At 49.6% G+C, this 23,963-nt stretch overlaps 1 protein-coding gene across 1 annotated transcript in view; it reads left to right on the top strand.

Annotated features, from left to right (window-relative positions):
- GARNL3 (GTPase activating Rap/RanGAP domain like 3) overlaps positions 1 to 23,963 on the top strand; it is a 152,340-nt gene that overhangs the window by 23,442 nt on the left and 104,935 nt on the right. The window contains exon 2 of the mRNA XM_062208494.1: positions 154 to 223. Coding sequence (XP_062064478.1) covers positions 154 to 223 — 70 coding nt within the window. The remainder of the gene's footprint in view (positions 1 to 153; positions 224 to 23,963) is intronic.

Here is a 23,963-nt window from a genome sequence, read left to right as displayed (position 1 = left end):
CCACGGCTGTTGCGAGCAGGCTCCCCTGCAGTGAGGAGCCGGGCACTGGGAGCCTGTTCCCTAGCAGCCCTTTTTGCAAATGGTAGTGGATTTTTGCGGAAGCTCTGTGGCCCGATCGCTATGTGCAATACTGATGAAGCATTTTTGTTCCAGCTCTGTCTCGGAAGACCTAGGCTGTAGACGTGGGGATTTCAGTAGGAAACATTATGGATCTGTGGAGCTGGTAAGTGGATGCTGTCTGTTCAGTGGTAGTGCATTGATTTTGAGTTAGAGACGATCGCCAAGCTCGTCAGGCCTTTGTTGTCTGTTTACTGTGAGACCGTGTGGGTACAGTAAGGATCGGATCGGAATAAATAACCGTGAAGGCTTGTGTGGATTCGATCGCTTGGTCGTCTTTGTCCATTTGTTTTTATGATTACGTACTTTTAATCCTGTGCCTTGCACTTTGTTAAAAAATATATTGTGCCTTGGTATTTTTCTGTTAATGATGTACATAATTAAATAAAATAATTATGTATTAAGAAAGGCAGCTCTTAGTTTTTATATGATCTTGTTCCTAAAAGTTTACCAATCTAGTTTTCCAGGTTTGAATGTTAGCTACTCGATGCATGGACCTTTGCTTTGTGCTTAAGTGTTAGGAGTTAGAATATTTACAAGATCTTTTTTCTTCTCCTGGTAAAAGAATATTGGTTGGTCTAAAGAAATGACTGTAATAGATGACAGATATTTGGAATGAAAATATCCACATTTACCCAGCGTGGTCTGTCTTTATTTTTAAGAGTATGTTTTCTTTTTAAAAGAGGAGTAAGGAAAGCAAGCATGTCATAGTCTCAGTTTCTCAGAAGATAAAACTGTGATTTTTTTTTTCCCAGTTGCATGGAAATCTGAACAAATTTTCAGGAAAATGTACTCATAAAATTCTATTGCTTATTATTTAGCTATTAAAAATGTTAAGCTGTGATTTCTATTAATTTAAAACCTGAGTTGTTTATATCGATTAGTGTGGTACCCAGTCACCCCCCATCCCTGTAAGTTGCATTCATGCAGATTTTAAGTAGTAGAAAAATTGCAGCAGCGTTGCATGCCAGTAGCGTTCTGCTTGAATTCAAGCATATAATACAGACGCGACTGTCTACCGGCGCAGGGCTACGCTTTCCTGAAGACATAAAAGAACAAGATTTGGCCCTTGTGCTTAAGGAGCTTACTATCTCCTGGCTGGGCAGTGGAGATACAGAAACCATCTGAAGGGTGAATTTAGTCACATCAAAGACCCAGCTCTCGCCAGCTGTGTGTCAGTCACTGGTGACACCGTTGCCGCCTGGGACCCTGCCTCACCTGAGGAGCAGGTGCACAACCATGACTCCGAGTGGGAAGTGGCAAAGGCTGTGGGAGACACAGACGGAGCACAGCCGGGTGGAGGGAGCACCCATCCTAGCCCGGGGTCTCAGGGATGTGAGGGTGCAGGTGGGCAAGCAGCGAGATGTTGTCAGTGACGCGTTGCAAGGGCAGCGGCCAGGAGGTTACAGGGTCCAACAGAGCTGCCATCACAGAGCTGCCCCACTGCCAGCGGTCCAGTCCAGTCACATCACTTCTCTCCTGCAGCACCCCAGAGCCCTCCAGGTGTCCTCACTTACCTGTTGTACGACCCTGGACTTCATTTGGCCTCAGTTTTCTCATCTATAAAATGGGGGTAGTAATAGTAGCTATGTTACATTGTTACAAATATTAAATAAGCTGATTTAGCACATCAGCTGGTAACCGGCTGTGACAGTGGAGGTGAAATCTGGTCACAGAGGTAGAACCCTGTCCATCAGGTGAGAACTTTGCAGCAAGCAACACGGTGCACCTGAGTGCAGGGAGCATGGTGTCTGAGGAGACAACAGGGGTAGGAGAGGTGGAGTCCTTGCAGACGCGTGGGAATCACAGTGGATCAGAATGCTCCTTGGAACCCGTGGGTCTCCCACTGGAGCAGGCAACAGAATCACCCGGGAGAGTTCTTAAAACACAGACTGCTGGGTCCCGGCCCGAGAGTTTCAAACTCCATAGGTCTGGGGTCAACCCGCAGTGTCTAACAGCTTGCTAGGTCGATGTTGACGTGGCTGGTCCCAGGAGAATCCCAGACAGGCCACCGGTTACCCCGCACCGACGGGGCAGCACAACCGCCGGAAGTTCTGCATCCACTTGTTCAGGTTTTTCCACTGGAGCCGACTGTGCGTGTCCGTGTTTATTGTTGACTTTTTGAAATATTACAAAGCAAAATGTAACCACTTTTAAAAATTCTGTGCACAGTCTCACCTCGCGGCACCTGTTTTCATCTGCATTTGGTACCCTTCAGTGTTTGTAGCCACAGCCTCGTCTTCACAAAGGTGAAAGATGCATTGAATTTTGCATCCCTCTTTCGTGTAACTGTGTTTGTCAATGTCTTTCCTGGGTAGTCTACAGAGTCACTTCTTTAATCAGCTCATGATAGCCCCGCATGGTGATAAACAGTTGTCTGTGTGGCCGTTTTCTCCCTCTGTGAAGCCAGGTTACTTCTCATTTTCCCGCGTTCTAAGTGACGTACGCACGATGGTTTAGTGGTTAAGAAAAGAAATGAGCAGAGCTCCACTTTTGCTATCTTAGGAGCTCTTGGAAATCTGACCCCAGTGTCTTAAAGGAAGATGATGTTTTCTCTCACTTCTGACAAACAAACCCCAGTCCACAGGGGGATTGGGTCCAGGATCCCCCACCCCCGCCCCATGTATACTAAAGTCCATGGATGCCTAAATCTCTTATCTAAAATGGTGTAGTATTTGTCTGCAACCCGTGCCTGTCTTCCCGTGTACTTTAACTCACTTCTAGGTGATGTATAATATTGAACACAATGTAAATAATATGTTTTATAACACTACATATACATGTTAAATAAATATATGTTATAACAATACACGTGTATTGTTTAGGGAATAATGCCAAGGAAAAAGTTTGTGCACATTCAGTACCCATGCAATTTTTTTCCAAATATTTCCTTCCTGCGGTTGGTTGAACCCATAGATGTGGAACCCACTGCTATGATGAGCCCAACTATATTATTAAATTAACAACTGTCTTACGTGTTCTGTGTTCAGAGGAAGTGGTGTGATGAAAATCGTTGGGAACCCAGTACAGATTGGGCTTCCTGGAACACCAGCTTTGTAGAAGGATAGCCAGGATTACACACATACAAAATCGAACTGCCGCGAGAACTTCTCCTGACCTTGACCAAGTTAAGTCCTTGTAAAGGACGAAGCTCAACCATGCAACCTAGAAATGTGGGCAGATCCAAGGGCTTGGTTCCCTGGGTTTCAAGGTGGATGTGGATCTGGGGGGTAAGAACCTGGAAGCCCAGGTCCCTACAGACAGAGGATGCATGAGAGAGTTCTTAGTCTTCATTCAACAAATATGTATTGAAGGCCTACAGGTGCCAGGCACTGTGCTAGGCCCCGAGGGGAAGGGAAGAAACAAAACTGTTTTCTCTGCTTTCCTACAGCGGGGGCCTGGCTTTGGAGATCAGCTGCCTGGAGCCCCGAGTCCCGGGCCCCGTGGGAGCGGATGTCGGCTGTGCTCCCTGCCTGAACGGCCTGGTTTCCTTAAGGAGCAGCGCCTGTGTGAAGTAATTCAGTGACAGGAGTGGATGATCTGGGAATCGAAAGCCAGGAGCCGCTGGGCCACCGGGAGCCTCTGCTGTTTCTCTCTGGTCCGCGTGATTCCGTGCCTTTCGTCTCTGTTGGAGCCGCTCTCCACCTCACAGGCCAAACTTCCCTGACAGCACAGCCACCCAACTCCAGGCCATGTCCCTCAATAGCCAGAGTGGTGGTTTTTAGTTTTCTTTTTGGTAATGAAACAAGTACAACATAAAATTCACCGTTTTAACCATTGTTACGTGTGGAGTTCAGGGGCATTGCATACGTCCACTGTGTTACGCAGCCAGCACCACCATCTACGTTCAGAACAATTTTCCATGATCCCAAACTGAAACTCTCCCCGTTAAACATGAGCTCTCCAATACACGCTCTCCTCAGCCCCCGTAACTTCCATCCTGCTTCCTGGCTGCGCATCGGCCTGCTCCAGAAACCTCACGCGGCCTCCGCCCTCTGTGTCCGGTTTAGTTCATTTAGCATAATGCTTCCAAGGCGCATCCGTGTTAGAGCAGGCCCCAGAATCCCGTTCCTTTTGAGAGCTGACTACGACTCCATTGGACGCCTGGATCCCACTTTCCTTATGCAGTCATCCCGTATCCACCCGTGGGTGAACACTTGGATGGTTTTGACCGATTAGCTCTTGTGATTAATGTGGTTCTGAACAGTGGTGTGCACAGGCTTCTCCGTTCTTGCTGTCAATTCCAGGTGTATTGACTGGGAGTGGAATTGCTGGGTCGCGCAGTAACTCCGTTTTTAACTCCTTGAGAAGCTGCCAAACTTGGTTCTGCAGTGAGTGCGCCACTGTACACTTCCCCCAGTAATGCTCAAGCATCCCAGCTTCTCCACGTTCTTGCCAACACCGGTTCTACCTATTTCCTCAATAATAGCCATTCTGATGGGTATGGAATGGTATCTCGTTGTGGTTTTGATTTATATTCCCTAATAATTAGTGATGTTGAACATCTCTCTTTTTTAAAAGATTTATTTATTTATTTTGAAAGTCGGTTACAAAGAAACAGGGGGAGACAGAGAGAGAGGATCTTCTAGCCACTAGTCCACTCCCCAGATGGCCTCAGTGGCCAAGGCTGAGCCGGGCCAAAGCCAGCAGCCAGGAGCTTCTTTTGGGTCTCCCATGTGGATGCAGGGGCCCAAACTCTTGGGCCATTAGCAAGGTGCATTAGCAGGGAGCTGGATTGGAAGTGGAGCAGCCGGGACTCAAATCAGTACCCGCGTGAGATATCAGCAAATCGCAGACAGCGACTTCACCCACTACGCCACAGCACCAGCCCCTGAGCATCTTTTGAAGTATCTGTTTACCACTTAGATGGTTCTTCTTCGGAGGAATAGCCATTCAAGTCCTTGACTCATTTCTGAATCAAGTTGTTAGCTTTTTTATTATTGAGATGTAGAAGTTCTTTATATATTCTAGATATTAATCCCTTATCAGACATACAACTTGGAAATATATTTTTTTTCCATTCTGTAGGTTGTCTTTTTCTCTGTTGATAATATTCTTTGATGCACAAGTGTTTTTAGTTTTGAAGTCCATTTTACCAATTTTTTCTTTTGTCGCCTGTGTCTTTGGTGTTAGATCCAAGAACTCACTGCCAAATCCAACGTCCTGGAGATTTCCCCCATGTTTGCTTCTAAGAGGTTTTATCATTTTAGCTTCCACATCTGTCTTTGGCCCCGTTGGATTATTTGCCACGTGCTGTTGGATGAGAGTCCAGCTTCATCCTCCTGCATGTGGTTATCCAGCTTTCCCAGCACCATTAGTGAAAACCTGGCTTTTCCTCACTGAGTGATCTCAGCACCCTTGTCAAAACCCAGTTGACTATGAACGAAAGGGTTAATTTCTGAGCTTTCTCTTCTACCTCATTGATCTATATGTCTGTCCTTATGACAAAGTGACGTTTTAAAATGTTGACAACACAACGTCTTTTCTTCGTTAAAACCCCTGTTGGCTGCCCACTGCACTTCCAGGCCAGACTATTTATCAGTCCTTACGAGAGCCGTCCTGCTCCCTGCTCTGCCTTGCTCCTCTCCTCTTGTGCCACCCATTCACCGTGCGTCAGACTTCTCGATCCCTGCCCCAGGACTTGTGCACGGACTAGTCCTCCTCACTAGACCAGGCTTGCCCAGTGCTTCTCAAGGCCAGTCTCAGCCTAACTGGCGCCTACCCAGAGAGGCCTCCCCGGCCACCCAGTGCACCTGCTGTTCTCTAAGCTCAACATCCTGCTGACTTTCCAACAGGGCTTATCACAGTAGGTATCATTCCCTCTGTCTGTTTGCTTACTTAGTACCTTCTCACCTCATCTGGTCTGTCTTGTTCGTTGTTGTGCTCTAGAAGCTGGCACGTAACAAATTCTCATAAATGTTTGTTATTGCACAATTGATTTCCAAGCCCGAATCCCCCAGATTTACATGGGTTACAACTCCACTGTCCACCATAGCCTCTTCGTTCTTGGGCCTTAATTTCAAATTCCGAGTAGAATAATATGGATTGGTTTCTCTGGGTTCAGGTGTCTGTCTCTGGTTCAAAGAGTAGAGCTTAGGGTAGGGCCCAGTCACGTGGTATAAACATGTCCTTCTACACTCACCCTTGAGAGTTCGTGGACAGGGCAGATTCTCCCTGAAGGGGTTGTAGACAAGTATCAGTTTCTTTTCTTTTTTTTCCAAAAATTTATTTACTTATTCGAAAGGTAGAGTTACAGAGATACGGGGTTGGGGGTGGAGGGATGGAGAGAGAGAGAGAGAGCGCGCTCTTCCATTCGCTGGTTCACCCCCAAAATGGCCCCAACAGCCCCAAAAGAGCTGGGCAGATCTGAGCCAGGAGCTTCATCCGGGTCTCCCACATAGGTTCAGGGGCCCAAGCACCCGGGCCATCCTCTGCTGCCTTCCCAGGCCATAGCAGGGAGCCAGATCGGAAGTGGAACAACCAAGGACTCGAACCATTGCCCATGGGGGACGCCAGTGCCTCAGGCAGCAGCTTTACCCGCTCTGCCATAGCACCAGCCCCACAAGTATCAGGTTCAAAGAAGGGCGTGAGCTGGGCTGAGGCTTCAGGATGTGTCTCTAATACTGCCTGGGAGAGTTAGTAGATGACTGTCTCCTTACTTGACGACACAGACTGAGAGAGTTACAGAAAGACAGAATGAGGGAGACAGAGCCGTCAGCCACTGGTTCACTCCCTGCAGTGGGGGCGGGGGAGGAGATGGGGGAGTCTGGGGCTGGGATCCAGGAGCTCAATCCAGCTCTCGTGCGTGGGTTACAGGGGCCCGCATGTTTGAGCCATCAGCACTGCCTCCCAGAGTCTGTGTTAGCAGGAAGCTGGAGTCAGAAGCCAGAGCCAGGAATGTGGATCGCAGGTACCGTACCTGTTCGGCTAAGTGCCTGCCCCCGGCACTCTTTCATCCCATGAAGAAGGATAGAGATAATAAGCTCCCTAAAAATGGGACCACAGCATCCTGGTGCCATGCACAACTGAAATTAGGAGAGCAGCCTGGCACATCGCAGACAAGAGACAGGAGAGGCCAGGCCTGCTGACCCGCAGCTCCGGAGATCGCCAGGCCCCTGAGTTTGCCGTGCATTCCACCTAAAACGTGTGCATTTTTCTTCCTGATGAATTGCACATCCGGTCTCCCGCGGCAGCATTCTAAGCAAAGCACAGCGATTAGGCCATCAACCATTCTTCATCACTTTGTATCGAAATCTGTCAGGAGAAGCATAAGACTGTTTGTAGCTTTTATTGAACTTCCTAGGCCCTGGACTCCATGAACAGGAAAGTGATGTGCGTAAAATGATAAATGAGAGAGACCTCTCCCCTGCCTAGGGCAGCTGTGGGCTCTCACACAACCCCGTCATGCCTCTGGGAAGTCGCCATCTGCAGCTCATTTCAAGTCAGGACAAGACAGGGGTGTTTACTGTCCATTCCTCGTGTCTTATTGACTCACTGCGTTTGGACGAGCTGCATGGATGCTCTCTTACTGTATAGGAAAGCAATGTATAAACACTTCCCCATGAGGATGGCGTGGTTTCGTGGGTGTGGACTACAGGTGGCCTCGGAGGGTATCAGGCTGTGCCATCTTATGGACAGTTTGCAGATTTTAACATTTGAGGTTCTGGCTGTTCGAGGACTCTCCAAGGCTGATGTGTAGTAATGTGTGTTTTTGCTCCAGCACAAGTGTGAATGATGCTGTGTGCAGGAAGATGGTCCTCTGTTAGTGAATGACTTAGCTGCCTGCCCAGCATCCCTAACGCAGGGCAGCGTTGTTCTCTACTCAGAACTTGTTGTTTTCGTGGACAATTTATGGGAGGAGTTATATTCTATGTGGTCTTAGAAAATTGGGAAATTGGTGAAGGGACCATCAGGTTTCCCTCGGGGATGTGAAAACATCAAGACGTCAACATCTACAGCTGAAGCATCTACAGCCTTGGCAAGGCCCCGAACACTGCACTGGCCCTGTGTCCGAGTCTCCCGTGCCAGTTCATCCGGGTGCCTGGCACACGCCATTCATTTTGTAGCATCGCCTGAAGATAACCAGGTTTACAACTGCAGGTGAATTTTTTTTTTTTTTTTTTTTTTTTTTTTAATGATTGTGCCGCCTTGGAGGGTGATTGGTGATGCTGACTTGGAAACTTCTCCAGGCTGAAATTATCACAGCCATTCTCTGGGGGGCAGAACTTTGAGATCTTGCTCTTCCAGTGATTTAGGATGCATCAGAGTGGAACCAGACATCTTTCATGATGGTGATTATTTTGTTAGTGCAATTAGTTTTCACATTGATGAGACGCTAACGGTGCACCAGTCCTGTGATGAGTGCCTTACGGACGCTGACCACACGAGGAAGGTGTTTTTGATCATGCTACACACTGAATGCTCGGAGGACCTTCAGGGTATTGAATAGATTCCTGTGTAACTGGTGATCTCAGAGAGGCCTCATAGCTAGCAGAGGGGACGTGGAAGCCCGGGTCTGTCTGACTCCAAGAGCCCCTGTGTGGAATCTCTTAATGAGTCCACATTCTTAGGGAGCATTCTTGCAGCTTAGGGATTATTTTCAAAGAAAATTTGTACCAGCAAATACCACTGCCTTTAGCCAGTAGCAGAGGGTAATTCTGCTTTAGGTTTTAACCCAAACATATAGTTGCAAACTCTTTTTTGTCCAAATCGTAACAAACGCTTGGTTTTAAGACGAGTTTTCATAGTTATCCAAAGAGATGTCCGTGCTTTAAATTTAACTCCTGAACCCAGCCCGGCCGTGAGACAGCTGCACGCACTTGGCCTGCTTTTCCTGGCCCTGGTAAGACTCATGCCTTGGCGTCATGCCTGTGCCCTGCTGTGATGGGCAGAGTGCGACACAGCCAGATGGGCTTGGTGGTGTGTCCCGTGCCGGCTGCCGCTGGGGGTCTGTCTCAGTCCGTCACATGGCATCTCCTTTCGGGGGACCCATGAGAAACTTTGTTCTCGGGACCAGAGAAGGCGACTTGTCAGGAGCTTTCTAAGCAGTAGAAATCCTGTAGACAAAGGGGTCCCTTCCTCTTTGCACTGACTCCTAGGAGCTCAGAATTCTACCCATGGTTCGCCTCCAACAACAGCCTTTTAAAGGACTTCCTCACTCCCTGTTGCAGTCGGTTTCCCCATCCCGGATTTTCCCTTGTGCTGAGTGTGCTCTGCATCTGACTTTATCCTGTTTAAGGTAGAGCTCAACACAGCAGTATTTCTGCAGCACAGCCCTCCCGTCTCCCGAGGACAGCGGCCTGGTTCGCAGAACGGTTCTGGCTGCTGTCACCTGCTCTCCCTGCTTTCTGAGGCAGTGTGTTTTTCTGACCTATTTTCCCAGGACTAGCTGGGCAAGGGTAGAATCCGCATCACCTGACCCCACCTCTTGGCGAGGGTTCTGAGCTCTGCTCTCTGTGCTAATGACACGGTTAGCTGGGATACAAAGCTGTACCAAACCCCTGGCTACACACGTCCTGTATCAAATTCAGATAAGTCCTCCAAATTTTCCCAGGCAAAATCAACGTCGGGAAGAGCCACCTCCATGATATTTGATGCAGACTTGCTCTCCAAACCAGGGCTGCAAACGCCCCCTCCCTCCACACAAGTCTCCACTTTCCACACTGCCCAGTCATTCCACCTCGGGGCTCCACTCACAATCTCTGGCCTCTATCCTAAGTCTTTGTTCTTGGACCCCAGCAGCCTTCATCTTCTGGGATGTGGTACCCTGCTCTCCCACACAATCACTTTCTTTTTTTTTATTATTTAATAAATGTGAATTTACAAAGTGCAACTTTTGTATTATTGTGGCTTCCCCCCTCAACCTCCCTCCCTCCTGCAGCCCTCCCCTCTCCCACTCCCTCTCCCATCCCACAATTCATCGAGTTTCATTTTCAATTACCTTCATATACAGAAGATCAACTTAGTATATACTAAGCAAAGATTTCAACAGGCTGCACTCACACAACCACACAAGGCATAGGGTATTGTTTGACTAGTAGTGTTGTCTTTAAGTTTCATAGTAAAACACATTAAGGACAGAGATCCTACGTGGGGAGCATGTGCCCAGTGACTCCCGTTGTTGATTTAACAACTGGCACTCTTATTTATGACGTCAGCAATCACCCGAGGCTCTTGCCATGAGCTGTCTAGGCTATGGAAGCCCCTTGAGTTCACCAACTCTGAACTTGTTTAGTCAAGGCCGTATCACAGTGGAGGTTCCTTCCTCCCTTCAGAGAAAGGCGCCTCTCTCCTTGATGGCCTGTTCCTTCTGCTGGGGTCTTGTTCACCAGGATCTTTCATTTAGGTTGTTTTTGCCACCTTGTCATGGCTTTCCATGCCTGTGAGACTCTCATGGGCCTTTTAGCCAGATCCGAATGTCGCAAGGGTTGGTTCTGAGGCTGGAGTTCTGTTTGGGGCGTTTGCCATTCTATGAGTCTGCTGCCCACAACCACTTTCATAGTTTGATCAGCGTGGAACAGTTCGTCTTTGACTGGAGGTGGGTGAACACGGTGCTCACTGCCTTAGGTGTGGCTTCCCGTGTGCTCAGGAGGGGAAACTGCCGTGTGTGTCTGGACAGACACAGCTGTCTCGGTACCCGTGGATGAAAGTCTTTGCTCTCCGCCCTGTGTCCACCTTTCCTCGTGGATGGTGAGGCCAGGCCCAGCGGTGTGATCAAAATACAGCACGTTGTGTGCCTGTCGGTGCCCTCTGGGGAAGAGAACGCATTTTCTGTTTTCTGAAAGTGGCTGTTTAGGAACCTGTGCGTTCTTCTGCACGTGTGCAGGTCCTCCGTCAGACCACAGGGCCGACAGCGCCACGAGCACGCAGAGCGGGGACTGTTCTTTCTCTTCTTTCAGAGTCGCTCAAGATGCCAGGAGTTCTGTCTTCTTGCCAACCTTTCCCCAGTGGGCTCTGCACATCACGAGCTCTCCGGGGCCTTCAGAAGAAAACCCAGCCCTTCTAACTGATCGGCTGCCCCTGGGTGGCAGCGGGGACAGGGCTCCCTGGGGCTGTGGGATCTGAGAGCACCCGAGAGTTCATCAGAGTCCTTCTCATGCCCCCCAAGTGAGACCCCCGTCTTCCAGCCTCTCCAGTCTCTGGGCAGATGCCTGTTTTCCTGGTCTCACCTCCGTTTCAGGGTTTGCAGCAGGTTTTTTGCTCCCTTTCTTAAACGTCTAAGATTTGCTTCCACCCACCCCCCTTTTTTCCCACCAAATGAATTTAAGGGAAGTTATACAAGAAAAGCCCAGCATAACCTGCTATAATTGACACAAAAGGGCTCAAAGTTTTCATGCCCCCACTGTTACACTGAGCCACAATAGTTTTTTTTTTTTTTTTTTTTTTTTTAAGACTTATTTATTTAGGGGCCGGCGTTGTGGCACAGTGGGTTAACACCCTGGCCTGCTGTGCCGGCATCCCATATGGGCGCCAGTTCTAGTCCCTGCTGCTCCTCTTCCGGTCCAGCTCTCTTCTATGGCCTGGGAAAGCAGTAGAAGATGGCCCAAGTCCTTGGGCCCCTGCATCCATGTGGGAGACCTGGAAGAATCTTCCGGCTCCTGGCTTTGGATTGGCGTGGCTCTGGCCGTTGCAGCCAACTGGGGAGTGAACCAGCGGATGGAAGACCTCTCTCTCTCTCTCTCTCTCTCTTCCTCTCCTCTCTCTGTGTAACTCTGACTTTCAAATAAATAAGTAAATCTTTTTTTAAAAAAGATTTATTTATTTATTTATTTGAACGGCAGAGTTCAGAAACTCTCACGTGGGAGACCTGGAGGAAACTCTTGGCTCCTGGCTTCAGATCGGCACAGCTCCGGCCATTGAGCCGACTGGGGAGTGACCCAGCAGATGGAAGACCTCTCTCTTTCATTCTCTCTCTCTCTCTCTCTCTCTCATTCTCTCTGCCTCTCCTTCTCTCTGTGTGTGTTACTCTGTATTTCAAATAAATAAATCTTTAAAAGAAAGAAAGAAAGGAAGGAAGGAAGAAGGAAGGGCGGGAGGGAGGGAGGAAGGGGGAGGGACCCACGTTTCAGTTTGGTACGTCTGGCATGGGCTGGGGGGTGTGCACTTTCTACAAGCTTCCACTGTGAAAGAGATGTAAATTCCTTCCATGTTCTTGTTTGGTCTCCTGAGATAGGAACAAGAAGATGGCAGGGATATTTGCTCCTGGGTGCTCCTTTTTTGTGTGACACTTGTGTCATTCTGGCACTTTCTCTGGCTCTCCCTGACTTCTCAGATTCCACCCAGCAAGTTCTTGACAAGATTCGTCTAATGTGCCCGTATTCTCAGCAGTGATTATCCCGAACCTGGGGCTTCAGTCCCTCGCTGCCACAAAGAGGACCTTCCGTAACGTCCATCTTTCTGCTCTCACACAGGCAGAGCAGTGAGAACAGAAACCCCTTCCACATCTAGGCGCTGCTTAGCATGGCCCGCGAGGCTCTCCAGCCTTGCTGCACGCGGCCCACGATCCTACAGACAGGACTTTACCCCCACGCCCGGGCCTCGGGGGCTCAGGCCGTCCTGTCCGTCGAGGATGCCGCCCTGAGATGGCCCCTGCCAAGTCGCTGCTCCTCCGAGCGGCCTTCCCTGGGTCGTCTTGCACGCGTTAGAAGCCTCCAGTTCTGCACCCTTCTCCGCGGCACCTGTCGTATCTTACGCTGCAGTTGTCTGCGAACATTTCTCGTCTTTCCTAGTAGACAAGGTCATGGTTCTTTCTCTGTTGTACCCCCAGTGGCAGTTAGCTCACTGCCAGATGTCCACGTATTAGTTAGAAGATCAATTTTGCTAAAAATCTAGTGTCTGATAAACATTTCCTTAGATTTTTTTTTTTTTTTTTTTTGGACAGGCAGAGTTAGACAATGAGAGAGAGAGAGAGAGAGAGAGAAAGAGAGAGAGAGAGAAAGGTCTTCCTTCTGTTGGTTCACCCCCCAAATGGCCGCCACAGCCAGTACTGCGCTGATCTGAAGGCAGGAGCCAGGTGCTTCTCCTGGTCTCCCATGCAGGTGCAGGGCCCAAGGACCTGGGCCATCCTCCACTGCACTCCCGGGCCACAGCAGAGAGCTGGCGTGGAAGAGGGGCAACCGGGACAGGATCGGTGCCCCGACCGGGACTAGGACCCGGGGTGCCGGCGCCACAAGGCGGAGGATTAGCCTAGTGAGTCATGGCGCCGGCCTCCTTAGATTTTTTTATATTACATCTCAGTCTTTGTAGGTGTGTGTTGTAGGTGCATGCCAATATACTTTTTAATATACTCTTATGATTATGAAAGGAACAGATACTCTTAGGAAATTTGAAATGCACTGAAAACCACAAAGAGGAAAATTAAATTCATCTGTAATCCTATCACCTATAGATAATCACTATTCAGATTTAGTATATTTCCCTTTAGTAATTAAATTCTTATATAGAGGCAGGCGCTGTGGCTCACTAGGCTAATCCTCTGCCTGCGGCGCCGGCACCCCGGGTTCTAGTCCTGGTTGGGGCGCCAGATTCTGTCCCAGTTGCTCCTCTTCCAGTCCAGCTCTCTGCTGTGGCCCGGGAGTGGAGTGGAGGATGGCCCAAGTGCTTGGGCCCTGCACTCGCATGGGAGACCAGGAGAAGCACCTGGTTCCTGGCTTCAGATCTGTGCAGCGTGTTGGCCGTAGCAGCCATTTGGGGGTTGAACCCACAGAAGGAAAACCTTTCTCTCCCTCTCTCTCTCTCTCTCTCTAACTCTGCCTATCAAAAAAAATTCATATATAGAATGGTTTTATGCATAGATTTTATTGTGCTTCTTTACTTAAAAATAAAGTGTAATCTTTTTTAAAAAATTATTTTTCCCCAAACAGTACATACTAGAAGGTCAATAAATCCACTTTTTAAATCCACTCTTTTTTTCTTTTTAAAGATTTATTGGCCGGCGCCACGGCTCACTAGGCTAATCCTCCGCCTTGCGGCGCCAGCACACCGGGTTCTAGTCCCGGTCGGGGTGCCGGATTCTGTCCCGGTTGCCCCTCTTCCAGGCCAGCTCTCTGCTGTGGCCAGGGAGTGTTGAGGATGGCCCAAGTCCTTGGGCCCTGCACCCCATGGGAGACCAGGATAAGCACCTGGCTAAGCACCTGGCTCCTGCCATCGGATCAGCGCGGTGCACCGGCCGCAGCCTCGGCGGCCATTGGAGGGTGAACCAACGGCAAAGGAAGACCTTTCTCTCTGTCTCTCTCTCTCACTGTCTACTCTGCCTGTCAAAAAATTTTAAAAAAATAAAAAAAAATTTTTAAAAAGATTAATTAATTAATTAATTTGAAAGACAAAGCAAGAGAGAGAGAGAGAATCAGAGGCAGAGAAAGAGGTCTTCCATCTGCTGGTTTACTCCCCAAATAGCTGAAATGACTGGAGCTGGGCCTATCTGAAGCCAGGAGCCTGGAGCTTCTTCGGGGTCTCTCACATGGGTGGCAGGGGCCAAAGCCCTTGGGTCATCTTCTGCTGCTTTCCCAGATGCATTAGCAGGGAGCTGGATGGGAAGTTGGAGCAACTGGGACTTGAACCAGCGCCCATATGGGATGCCAGCACTGCGGGTAGTGACTTTACCAGCTACATTACAGCTCTGGCCCCCTATATCCACTCTTTTAAAAAATTGATTGATTGATTTGAAAGGCAGAGTCACAGAGAGAGGAGAAACACAGAGTGAGCTGTTCCATCTGCTGGTTCACTCCTCAAATGGCCACAATGGCCCGGCAGGGCCAGGCCGAAGCAAGGAACCCAGAACTCCATCCGGGTCTCCCACACAGGTGCCAGGGACCCAGCACTTAGGCCATCCTCTGCTGCTTTCTCAGATGCATTAGCAGGGAGTGAGATTGGCAGTAGAGCAGCTGGTACTTGAACTGGTGCTCATGTGGGATCCCGGTGTCGCAGGTGGTGGCCTAACCCAGTGCACCACAATGCTGGTCCTAAAGTGAAATCTTTTGAAGGCATAGATGCTGCTCCACAAGCCACGTTGCCCGCGTCGGCGAACCTCTTATCTGTTCTCTGTGTCTACGTGTCCTGGCCGTGGCCTCCAGAGCAGTCGCAGGTAGTGCTGTCCTGGAGGCCCAGGCGGGTGTTTTAGACAGTCCGTGGTGGCGGCTTTTCCTCGTCATGCGCCGTCTGAGAATGTTTCTGGGTTACAGCCTCCCCAAGAACCACTGGGCTGGTTTTAAAAATTCTGAGCTGGCACTTTTTTTTCTCTTAGAACTTCACAACTTCTGACCTGTTACTGTGTTGGTGTCCTGGGCCTGCTGTATGGATTTCCACAAACTGGGTGGCTTAAAAACAGCAGAACTCTCTCACGGTTCTGGAGGACGCAATTCCAGAATTGTCTGCAGGGCCGTTCTCCCTGGGAGGACTCCTGGAGGGATACTTCCCTCCCATCCCAGCTCCTGGGGGTGCTGGCAGCTCCCTGACACCCTTTGGCTGGCAGCTGCGTCCCTGCAGCTCTGCCCCCATCATCACCTGCCAGCTCCCTGTGTCTCTGGATCTGCTCTCTTTCCTCCTGTAAAGACACCAGTCATTGGATTCAGGGCACACCTGAACCCCATCAGGGCTTCATCTGCAAAGACCTCATTTGCAAATAAAGTCATATTCTGAGGTTCCAGGTTGTCCTGAATTTAGGGGAACACTTTTCAATCCAGCACAGTTCTCTTCTTGCCTCTGGAGTTTATTTTCTTCCTAGGTAACCTCTCCAGCCTGGATTTTTCTTGTTGTTGTTGTTTTTTTTGTTTTTTGTTTGTTTGTTTTTTTTAAAAAAATATTTCCTGTGGCCAGAGTTGTGGTATGGCAGGTAAAGCTGCCCCCTCGATGCTGGCATCCCATAGGGCACTGATTCGAGTCCTTGCTGCTCCACTTGCAATTTGGCGCCTTTTTAATGGCCAGGGAAAAGCAGTGGAAGATGGGCCAAGTGCGTGGGCCCCTCCTACCCACATGGGAGACCTTGATGAGGCTCCTGGCTCTTGGTTTCAGCCTGGCCCAGAGATGGCCATGGCAGCCTCTTGAGGATTGAACCGGCAGATCTCTCTCTCTCTCTCTCTCTCTCTCTCTCTTTGTTCTCCTTTCCCTTTCTCTCTAAATTTCTGACTTCAAAATAAATGAATAAATATGTTAAACATTTTTTTTAAACTTTAAAAAAATGAAAAATGTTTCCTGTAATCTCTGCACATTTCTCTTGTGGTTATTTTACCTAAAACATTGTGTCTTATGTAATTCTTAGCCAGGTCTTTAGTCAAGGGTGACTATTTTCTTCTGCTTTATCTTTGATTATTGTTCATTACCCCTCCCCCAAAAATGGTAAACACCTTTCTTCTCTGTCCTCTTGACTGACTTTTCTTTCTTATTTTCATTTTATCTTGTTTCTTTTCATCCTAACGTCAGCATTTAAAATTATGAAGATGCTACTATTTCAGTTTTGCTAAAATTCACATTTTGTCTTCCCCCTCCAGTGAGGGTTTTAATCCCACATTTTTGCATTGTTTGCTCTTTTATCTCAGCACGCGCACAGCTTTTATGCCATCGCAGAGAGATCTTGTCTTCCATCTCCCTGAGCACAGCAGCTGCGCGTCTAAAATTTTATTTTCGCTTTGCAGTGGAGACTGGTTATAGATACGCTTCCTTTCTCATTTGGGGGGATTGTGTATCGCATTTTTTCATGGCTCTCATGTTGGTTTTTTTCTTTCTTTCTTATGAAATCTTCAAACAAAAGCCAGTTGGTCCTCACGCCTTGCACTTGCCCGCCTTCAGAATGTGTAGGTGGACAGCAGCCCTCAGTGTCTTTCGGGGACCGGCTGGGTGGCTGGCATTGGGCAAAGCTTCCTGACGCATCCCGCGGCCGTTGGTGCTTGGCCGCGATGCTCTCCTGTGCCAGGCTGCCTGTTGCTGTGCACCGGTGGCTCCAGAACTTGAGGGGGGAATGTCGGGGCTTGGAAGAGCCATGTGGAGTGACGTTTGTGTGGCTCTTCAGACAAACCTGAGGAAACGCCAGCTGTCTGGATCAGAGAGCAGGATGGAGATCATGACGAGGTTAAGTCTTCTCCCAGCCGTTTGGTGTGGCCAGCGCCTGGCACATCGGTAAACCTGTGCTTCCCAGGATGCCTGTCCCTGCCCTGTGCTACTCTGTCTGAGGACTGTGTTTTCTGAGCTGGCTCCTGTCTCCTTCCCCGATGTTTTCTTGGAGTGAAGAGGAGGTGCTGGCGTGGGTGGGTGGTCCCATTGCGGGCCCACTCCCAGTGCAGTACAGCAAGATTCCCACTGCTTTGCTGTTCTTCATCTGCACCCAGTATCTCTTGGCCAAGATGTGGGAGTGGACAGAGAATGAAGTGTCTTCCAGCCTTCTGCAACTGCCACAGGCCACAGGTCCGTCACCAGACGTGTCCCTGGGCAGTCCGTCTTCCTGCAGACTCCGGATCGTCATCTGCTCATGGCAGCTCTTCTCGGGCATTTAGCGGGCAGTTGCGCATCAGGATGCTATGTTAGCTGGGAAGCCCCAACACATGCACTCAGAGTGGGAGGGTTCCATGACAGCCCTCCTCCGCCCCGCCTCCCATTCCCAGCGCAGCAGGTGTCAGGAGAAAGGGTGTCCCTGATGGACAGGTGCAAGATGTGATGAGGAGTGAGGCAGGAATGGACCCAAGGCCTGGGGGGCTGGCGTGAAGATCTAGCCTAAGTCGAGTAGCATGAGTGAGTGCGTTGCAGGCCTGGTCATGTGCGAACTTGCCTCTATGGATGCAGCAGAGGGAGCATGCGCGTTCCGTTAGTAGGCATGACTGAGCGTTGGCTCTTGACTCTGTGGGCATGAGAAGTTGGCAATGAGCAAGATGTGTGTGCTGGGGTGTGCAGTGTTGACTTGATTAGCCAGGGACCCCCCCAGTTACAACATGTACCCAGAAGAGCGGGGTCGATTATTCACTGGGTGCAGGGGTGACAGAGCTGTGGCAGTGTGGATGGGAGGGTGTTGTTGGAGCCTTAGGAATGGACAACAGAGCTGTGAAGCTCGGTCATTAGACTTGGAAAGACGGAAGGACATGAGCGCAGGCCACCAGATACATCATCCTGATGTTGGGCTTGCTGAGGACGGTGCTCAGGAATGGTGATCGGAAAAGTCTGGAGGGGCTGGCATTGTGGCGTAGCGGGTAAAGCTGCTGCCTGCCACGTCAGCATCCCATACGGGGCCAGCTGGAGTCCTGGCTGCTCCACTTCGGATAGGGCTCCCTGTTAATGGCCTGGGAAAGGCAGCAGAAGATGGCCCAAGTGCTTGGGCCCCGGCCGCCCATGTGGGAGACCCAGATGAACTTTGTGGCTTCTGGCTTTGGCCTTGGTCATTGTGTCCATCTGGGGATTGAGTCAGCAGATGGAAAATCTCTGTGTGTGTGTGTGTGTTCCCCTCTCTCTGTAACCCTGACTTTAAATAAGTACGGCTTTAAGACACAGAAGCCTGGGGACTAGGGTTGTGGCACAGTGGGTTAAGCCACCGCGTGTGACACTGGCGTCCCATATCAGAGCATCGGTTTGAGCCTCAGCTTCTCTGCTTCCAATCCACCTCCCTGCTGTTGTACCTGAGAAGGCAGCAGGTGGTGGCTCAAGTACTTGGGCCCCTGCTGCCCATGTGGGACTCTGGTGGGGTTCTGGGCTGGCATTAACCCTAGCTGCTTCAGCCATTTAGGGGCAGAACCAGTGGATGGAAGATATCTCTCTTGGAAGATAGCTTTCTCCATGCCCCTCTGTCCCACCCCCATCTGTCACTCTGCCTTTCAAATAAATAAATCTTAGAAAAGAAAGGGAAGTCTGAGCTCAGATCCAGGGCCTCGGTGGCTCTCCTTCAGCCAACACGTAGCCTGCTCGGCAGAGAGCCTTCGAAGCAGCTGGGTGTTCCTTCATGCACCATGGTGTTGTCAGTACTCTGGCTGCCCAACCTCTGCCGTAGAGCCCCTCCCTGAACCCCGTCCACTGCCTCTCCCTACCGGCAGGCAGTGGAGTGAAGTGAGAGAGACCAGAGACAGGGCCCAGAGCCACACACACCAGTGAAGGATGGCTCACTCTGCCTGGGTTTCTGCCTCCCCTCCCTCTTCCTGTTGCAGCCATTTGAACTTTCTTCCCTTTAGAAAAGTATTTGCTAAATCAGGGGTGTGTGTGTGTGAGAGAGAGTGAGAGAGAGAGAGAGAGAGAGATTTACATATACAGGATCTGCTTTCTTGACCAGTATTTGCAGTTAAAAAAAAAAAAAAAACCTGCTTATTTGGAAATCATCAGTCCTGTCCCACAATAAATTGCATTACAGCTCCAGAATAAATCGCATTATAGCAATGCACCCTCCCGCAGTTCCCCCAGGCAGAGTCCGTCTGCGGCCTCTGACCTCCCGGGCGCCCGTTCTTGCTCTGTTATGACGGCCTTTGGACCAGCTCGCGCTGCGATTTATCTGTTGTTGTGAACGCGTCTCTCCCTGCAGGAGCTGCATTCCTCTAGGGCTGGGCTCATGTTGCGTTTATCTTTAAAAGTCCAGCAGTTAGTAAACACCCTGAGAAATAGATTTCAGTAACATCTGTTGGGTGGACAGATGTTTAAGCAGAGCTTCCAAGAGTTTAAATGCGCCGGTAAAGAGGTTTAATCACTAATCCACATTAAACTCAGCATAAAAGTGGTTTAATCACTAATCCATTACTTGGTGGTTTAGAACTAATCGGAGCATTTATATTAATCATTATCATATGTTAATAATGTATATTGTGGTGTTAGAACACCTATTAGGCACTAACTTATGTCCAGACACTGTTCTGGTCTCATTACATATTTTGCCTTGTTGAACCCTCCTCCTGACCTGAGAAGTAGATATAGTCATTGTTCCCATTGTGTATATAAAGAGACTAAAATTGGAAGAGGAAAAAAAAATAAATGATGTTCCCAAGACCACAGAGCCAATAAGTATGGCACTGAGATTGGAACCTGGTCAGTGAGGCCCACTCATAACCTCTCTTTATTTTTTTTAAAGAGTTTTTATTTATTTATTTGAGAGGTAGAGTTACAGACAGTGAGAGGGAGAGACAGAGAGAAAAGTCTTCCTTCTGTTGGTTCACTCCCCAGTGGCCGCAATGATCGGAGCTGTGCCGATCTGAAGCCAGGAGCCAGGAGCTTGTTCCTGGTCTCCCACGTGGGTGCAGGGGCCCAAGGACTTGGGCCATCTTCTACTGCTTTCCCAGGCCACAGCAGAGAGCTGGATTGGAAGGGCAACAGCTGGGACTAGAACCGGCGCCCATATGGGTTGCTGGCACCACAAACGGAGGATTAACCCACTGTGCCACAGCGCCGGCCCCCATACCTCTCCTTTTAAAGAAAGGTGATCTAGAGGGCCATGTGAAATGTGATTTTTAAAGGTGTACTTCACATGGCCTCCTGGAGCTGGTTTTCTGAGTAAATCTATTGCTCCTTCGGTTTGTGTGCCTGAATGCACATGGTGCCTGCTTAGGGCACAGGTCTCAGAGACTCCAAGCACAGAGACCCAAGAGGGAAACCTAAATGTGAACTGCCTGCTTAGACGGCGTCCCTGCTGTACATGCATGTTGAGATGTTACCCTGTGCCTCATAAAAATATACAAGCATTTCACGATTTAGGGCGGAAACTGGTTCCAGGCCAATGAAACAAGGCAGCCAAGAAGAGGGGAGAGCTTTTTCTTTTCAAAAAATTCCATATTTGTATTAATGTAAGAAAGATTCTCATTTCTTTAAAAATTTTATTTATTTGTTTGAGAGGTAGAGTTACAGACAGAGGGAGAAACAGGAAGGTCTTCCATCTGCTGGTTCCCTCCCCAGATGGCCACAATGTCCGGAGCTGAGCTGATCTGAAGCCAAGAGCCAGGAGCTTGTTCCTGGTCTCCCACGTGGGTGCAGGGGCCCAAGGACTTGGGCCATCTTCCACTGCTTTCCCAGGCCATAGCACAGAGCTGGATCGGAAGAGGAACAGCTGGGACTCGAACCAGCACCCACAAGGGATGCCAGCACCACAGGCAGAGGATTACCCTGTTTTCACTAAGTGCCAGCCTCCAAGATTCTCATTTACTCACCTATAATATAAAAATGATAATATTCTTATTTACAGTAGCTAATGAATAACACTTCACACATCCTGGCTTTGATTTTCTTTTAAATTAATTTGTTAAATCCTACACATGGATATTATTGCTTAGATAGTACCTTCTTCCTGAAAAAAAAAAAAAAAATGCGGTCCACTGAACCCTGTTCAGCATTAAGTGAATCAGACACAGTTTTGCTGACACTGGACCAGAGCCTGGGCTCAGGAGTTGAGTCCCACGGGTTTCCCCCACTTCTCATGTTTCACAGGAAGGGAAGCCGAGCTGAGCCTGGTGCCCAGAGCCCCGGGGGACATCCGGCACAGTAGAACTTCCTGCAGTTACAGAAGTGCTCGTACCCGCTCTGTCCACTGTGGAGGCCACAGGCCACTGCAGCCAGCGCTTAGGATGCAAATGTGTAACTGAGGAGCAGAACCATTTTAAACTAATTTTACATTAAACTTACACAGAGGCCAGCGCCGTGGCTCACTAGGCTAATCCTCCGCCTTGCGGCGCCAGCGCACTGGGTTCTAGTCCCAGTCGGGGCGCCGGATTCTGTCCCAGTTGCCCCTCTTCCAGGCCAGCTCTCTGCTATGGCCCGGGAAGGCAGTGGAGGATGGCCCAAGTCCTTGGGCCCTGCACCCCATGGGAGACCAGGAGAAGCACCTGGCTCCTGCCTTCGGTTCAGCGCAGTGCGCCGGCCGCGGCGGCCATTGGAGGGTGAACCAACGGCAAAGGAAGACCTTTCTCTCTGTCTCTCTCTCTCACTGTCCACTCTCTCTCTCTCTCACTGTCCACTCTGCCTGTCAAAAACAAACAAACAAAACAAAACAAAACAAACAGACAAAAAACAATAACAACATTAAACTTAAACAGAACTTGTGGCCACAGCATCGGACAGTGCCTGAGCACCCAGGGGAGTCCCTCCCCGGGCCTGGCGGCTCCTGGCCAGTGATCACGTACTGGCGTCTGCCTTCTCTGCCCTGGCACTGTCTTCCCCGAGCTCTGACCCGTTGGTGTGTGACCCGGTCAGAGATATAAGACCAGATTCAGTGAATCAAAGACAAATGTTGGGGGCCGGTGCTGTGGCATAGTGGGTTCAACCTCTGCCTGCAGCACAAGCATCCCATATGGGCGCCGGTTCCAGTCCCAGCTGCTCCACTTCTGATCCAGCTCCCTGCTAATGCACCTGGGAAAGCAGTGGAAGATGGCCCAAGTGCTTGGGCCCCTGCACCCACATGGGAGACCCCAAAGAAGCTCCAGGCTCCTGGGTTCAGATAGACCTAGCTACAGCTGTTGCGGCCATTTGGGGAGTGAGCCAGCAGATGGAAGACCTTTCTCTCTGCCGCTGTTTCTCTGTAGCTCTGCCTTTCAAATAAAGAAATAAATCTTAAAAAAAAAAAAAAAGAAAGAAATACAGATGTTGTCCTCTTTTCTTAGCATCACTGAAGTTGAATATACATTAACTCCTTTCCCCGTGCTTCTCCACCAAACTAAACATAGATGATCTGCAAGCTCTTCTCTGAGGATACTCAGCCCGGCATCCTGTGAGTGAGTGGCTGCTCTGGGAGACAGGACCCTTCCCCTCCTCGAAGACCCCTGGGCCAGGAACGCCATTGTGCAGTGTTCTGACGGCTTCTTCAGTTTTGCAAATACTTACTGGCATATCCACATTCCTTTATTTTCTTAAAATAATTTTCACTGTGGGAAGCCAGCATGGCTGGTGCAGTGGGCTGAGCCACCTCTTGCACACAGCATCTCATATCGGAGTGCTGGTTCGAGTCCTGGCTCCGCTGCGTCCAACCCAGATCCCCGCTAATGTGCCTGGAAAGTCAGCAAAGGATGGTCCAGGTGCTTGGGCCCCTGCCACCCCTGTGGGAGACGTGGCTCCTGGCTCCTGGCTTCAGCCTGGCCCAACCCTGGCTGTTACAGGCATTTGGGAAGTGAACCGGCAGATGGACAAATCAGTCCCTCTCTCTCTCTCTCTCTCTCTCTCTCTCATTTCGTTAAAGTTGCTGGTACTCGAGTAGTTCCATACGGTGTTCTCTTACTCTCCCTAAAATCTTCCTCAGTGGCTACATTTCCTATCTTATCGCTCTGTGTCTGTCTTTGTTCTTTGCTTTTCCAGGTCATTGCCTGAGACCCTCGGGTAGGTTTATCCTTGCTGCTGTCCTCCTCATTCTGTAATTTCTGTTCTGATCTTTTTTTATTTTCCCTGCATTTCTTGTGTTTTTTCCTTTTCGTTGTTCTTTTTTGTATTTTCTAGAGGTTTTTGCTTATTTCATTGTTTTTATCATTTCTTGTTTAATTATGAAACATTTAAGAACATGAGTTTCCCTGTAAACATAGCACCTGTGGCAGCACATGGTTTACTCTGGAATAGTGTCCAATTTTGCCATTTCTGTTTAATCCTAGAGTTTTTTCAGATGTATATATATATTTTTTTTTTGACAGGCAGAGTGGACAGTGAGAGAGAGACAGAGAGAAAGGTCTTCCTTTTGCCGTTGGTTCACCCTCCAATGGCCGCCGCGGTAGGCGCGCTGCGGCCGGCGCACCGCGCTGATCCGATGGCAGGAGCCAGGTGCTTCTCCTGGTCTCCCATGGGGTGCAGGGCCCAAGTACTTGAACCATCCTCCACTGCACTCCCTGGCCACAGCAGAGAGCTGGCCTGGAAGAGGGGCAACCGGGACAGGATCGGTGCCCCGACCGGGACTAGAACCCGGTGTGCCGGCGCCACAAGGCGGAGGA

The sequence above is a fragment of the Lepus europaeus genome, chromosome 12, assembly GCF_033115175.1.
Source record: "Lepus europaeus isolate LE1 chromosome 12, mLepTim1.pri, whole genome shotgun sequence".
Classification (NCBI taxonomy): domain Eukaryota; kingdom Metazoa; phylum Chordata; class Mammalia; order Lagomorpha; family Leporidae; genus Lepus; species Lepus europaeus.
The sequence above is the reverse complement of the archived record's forward strand: the minus strand, read 5'-3'. Positions and strand labels throughout refer to the sequence as shown.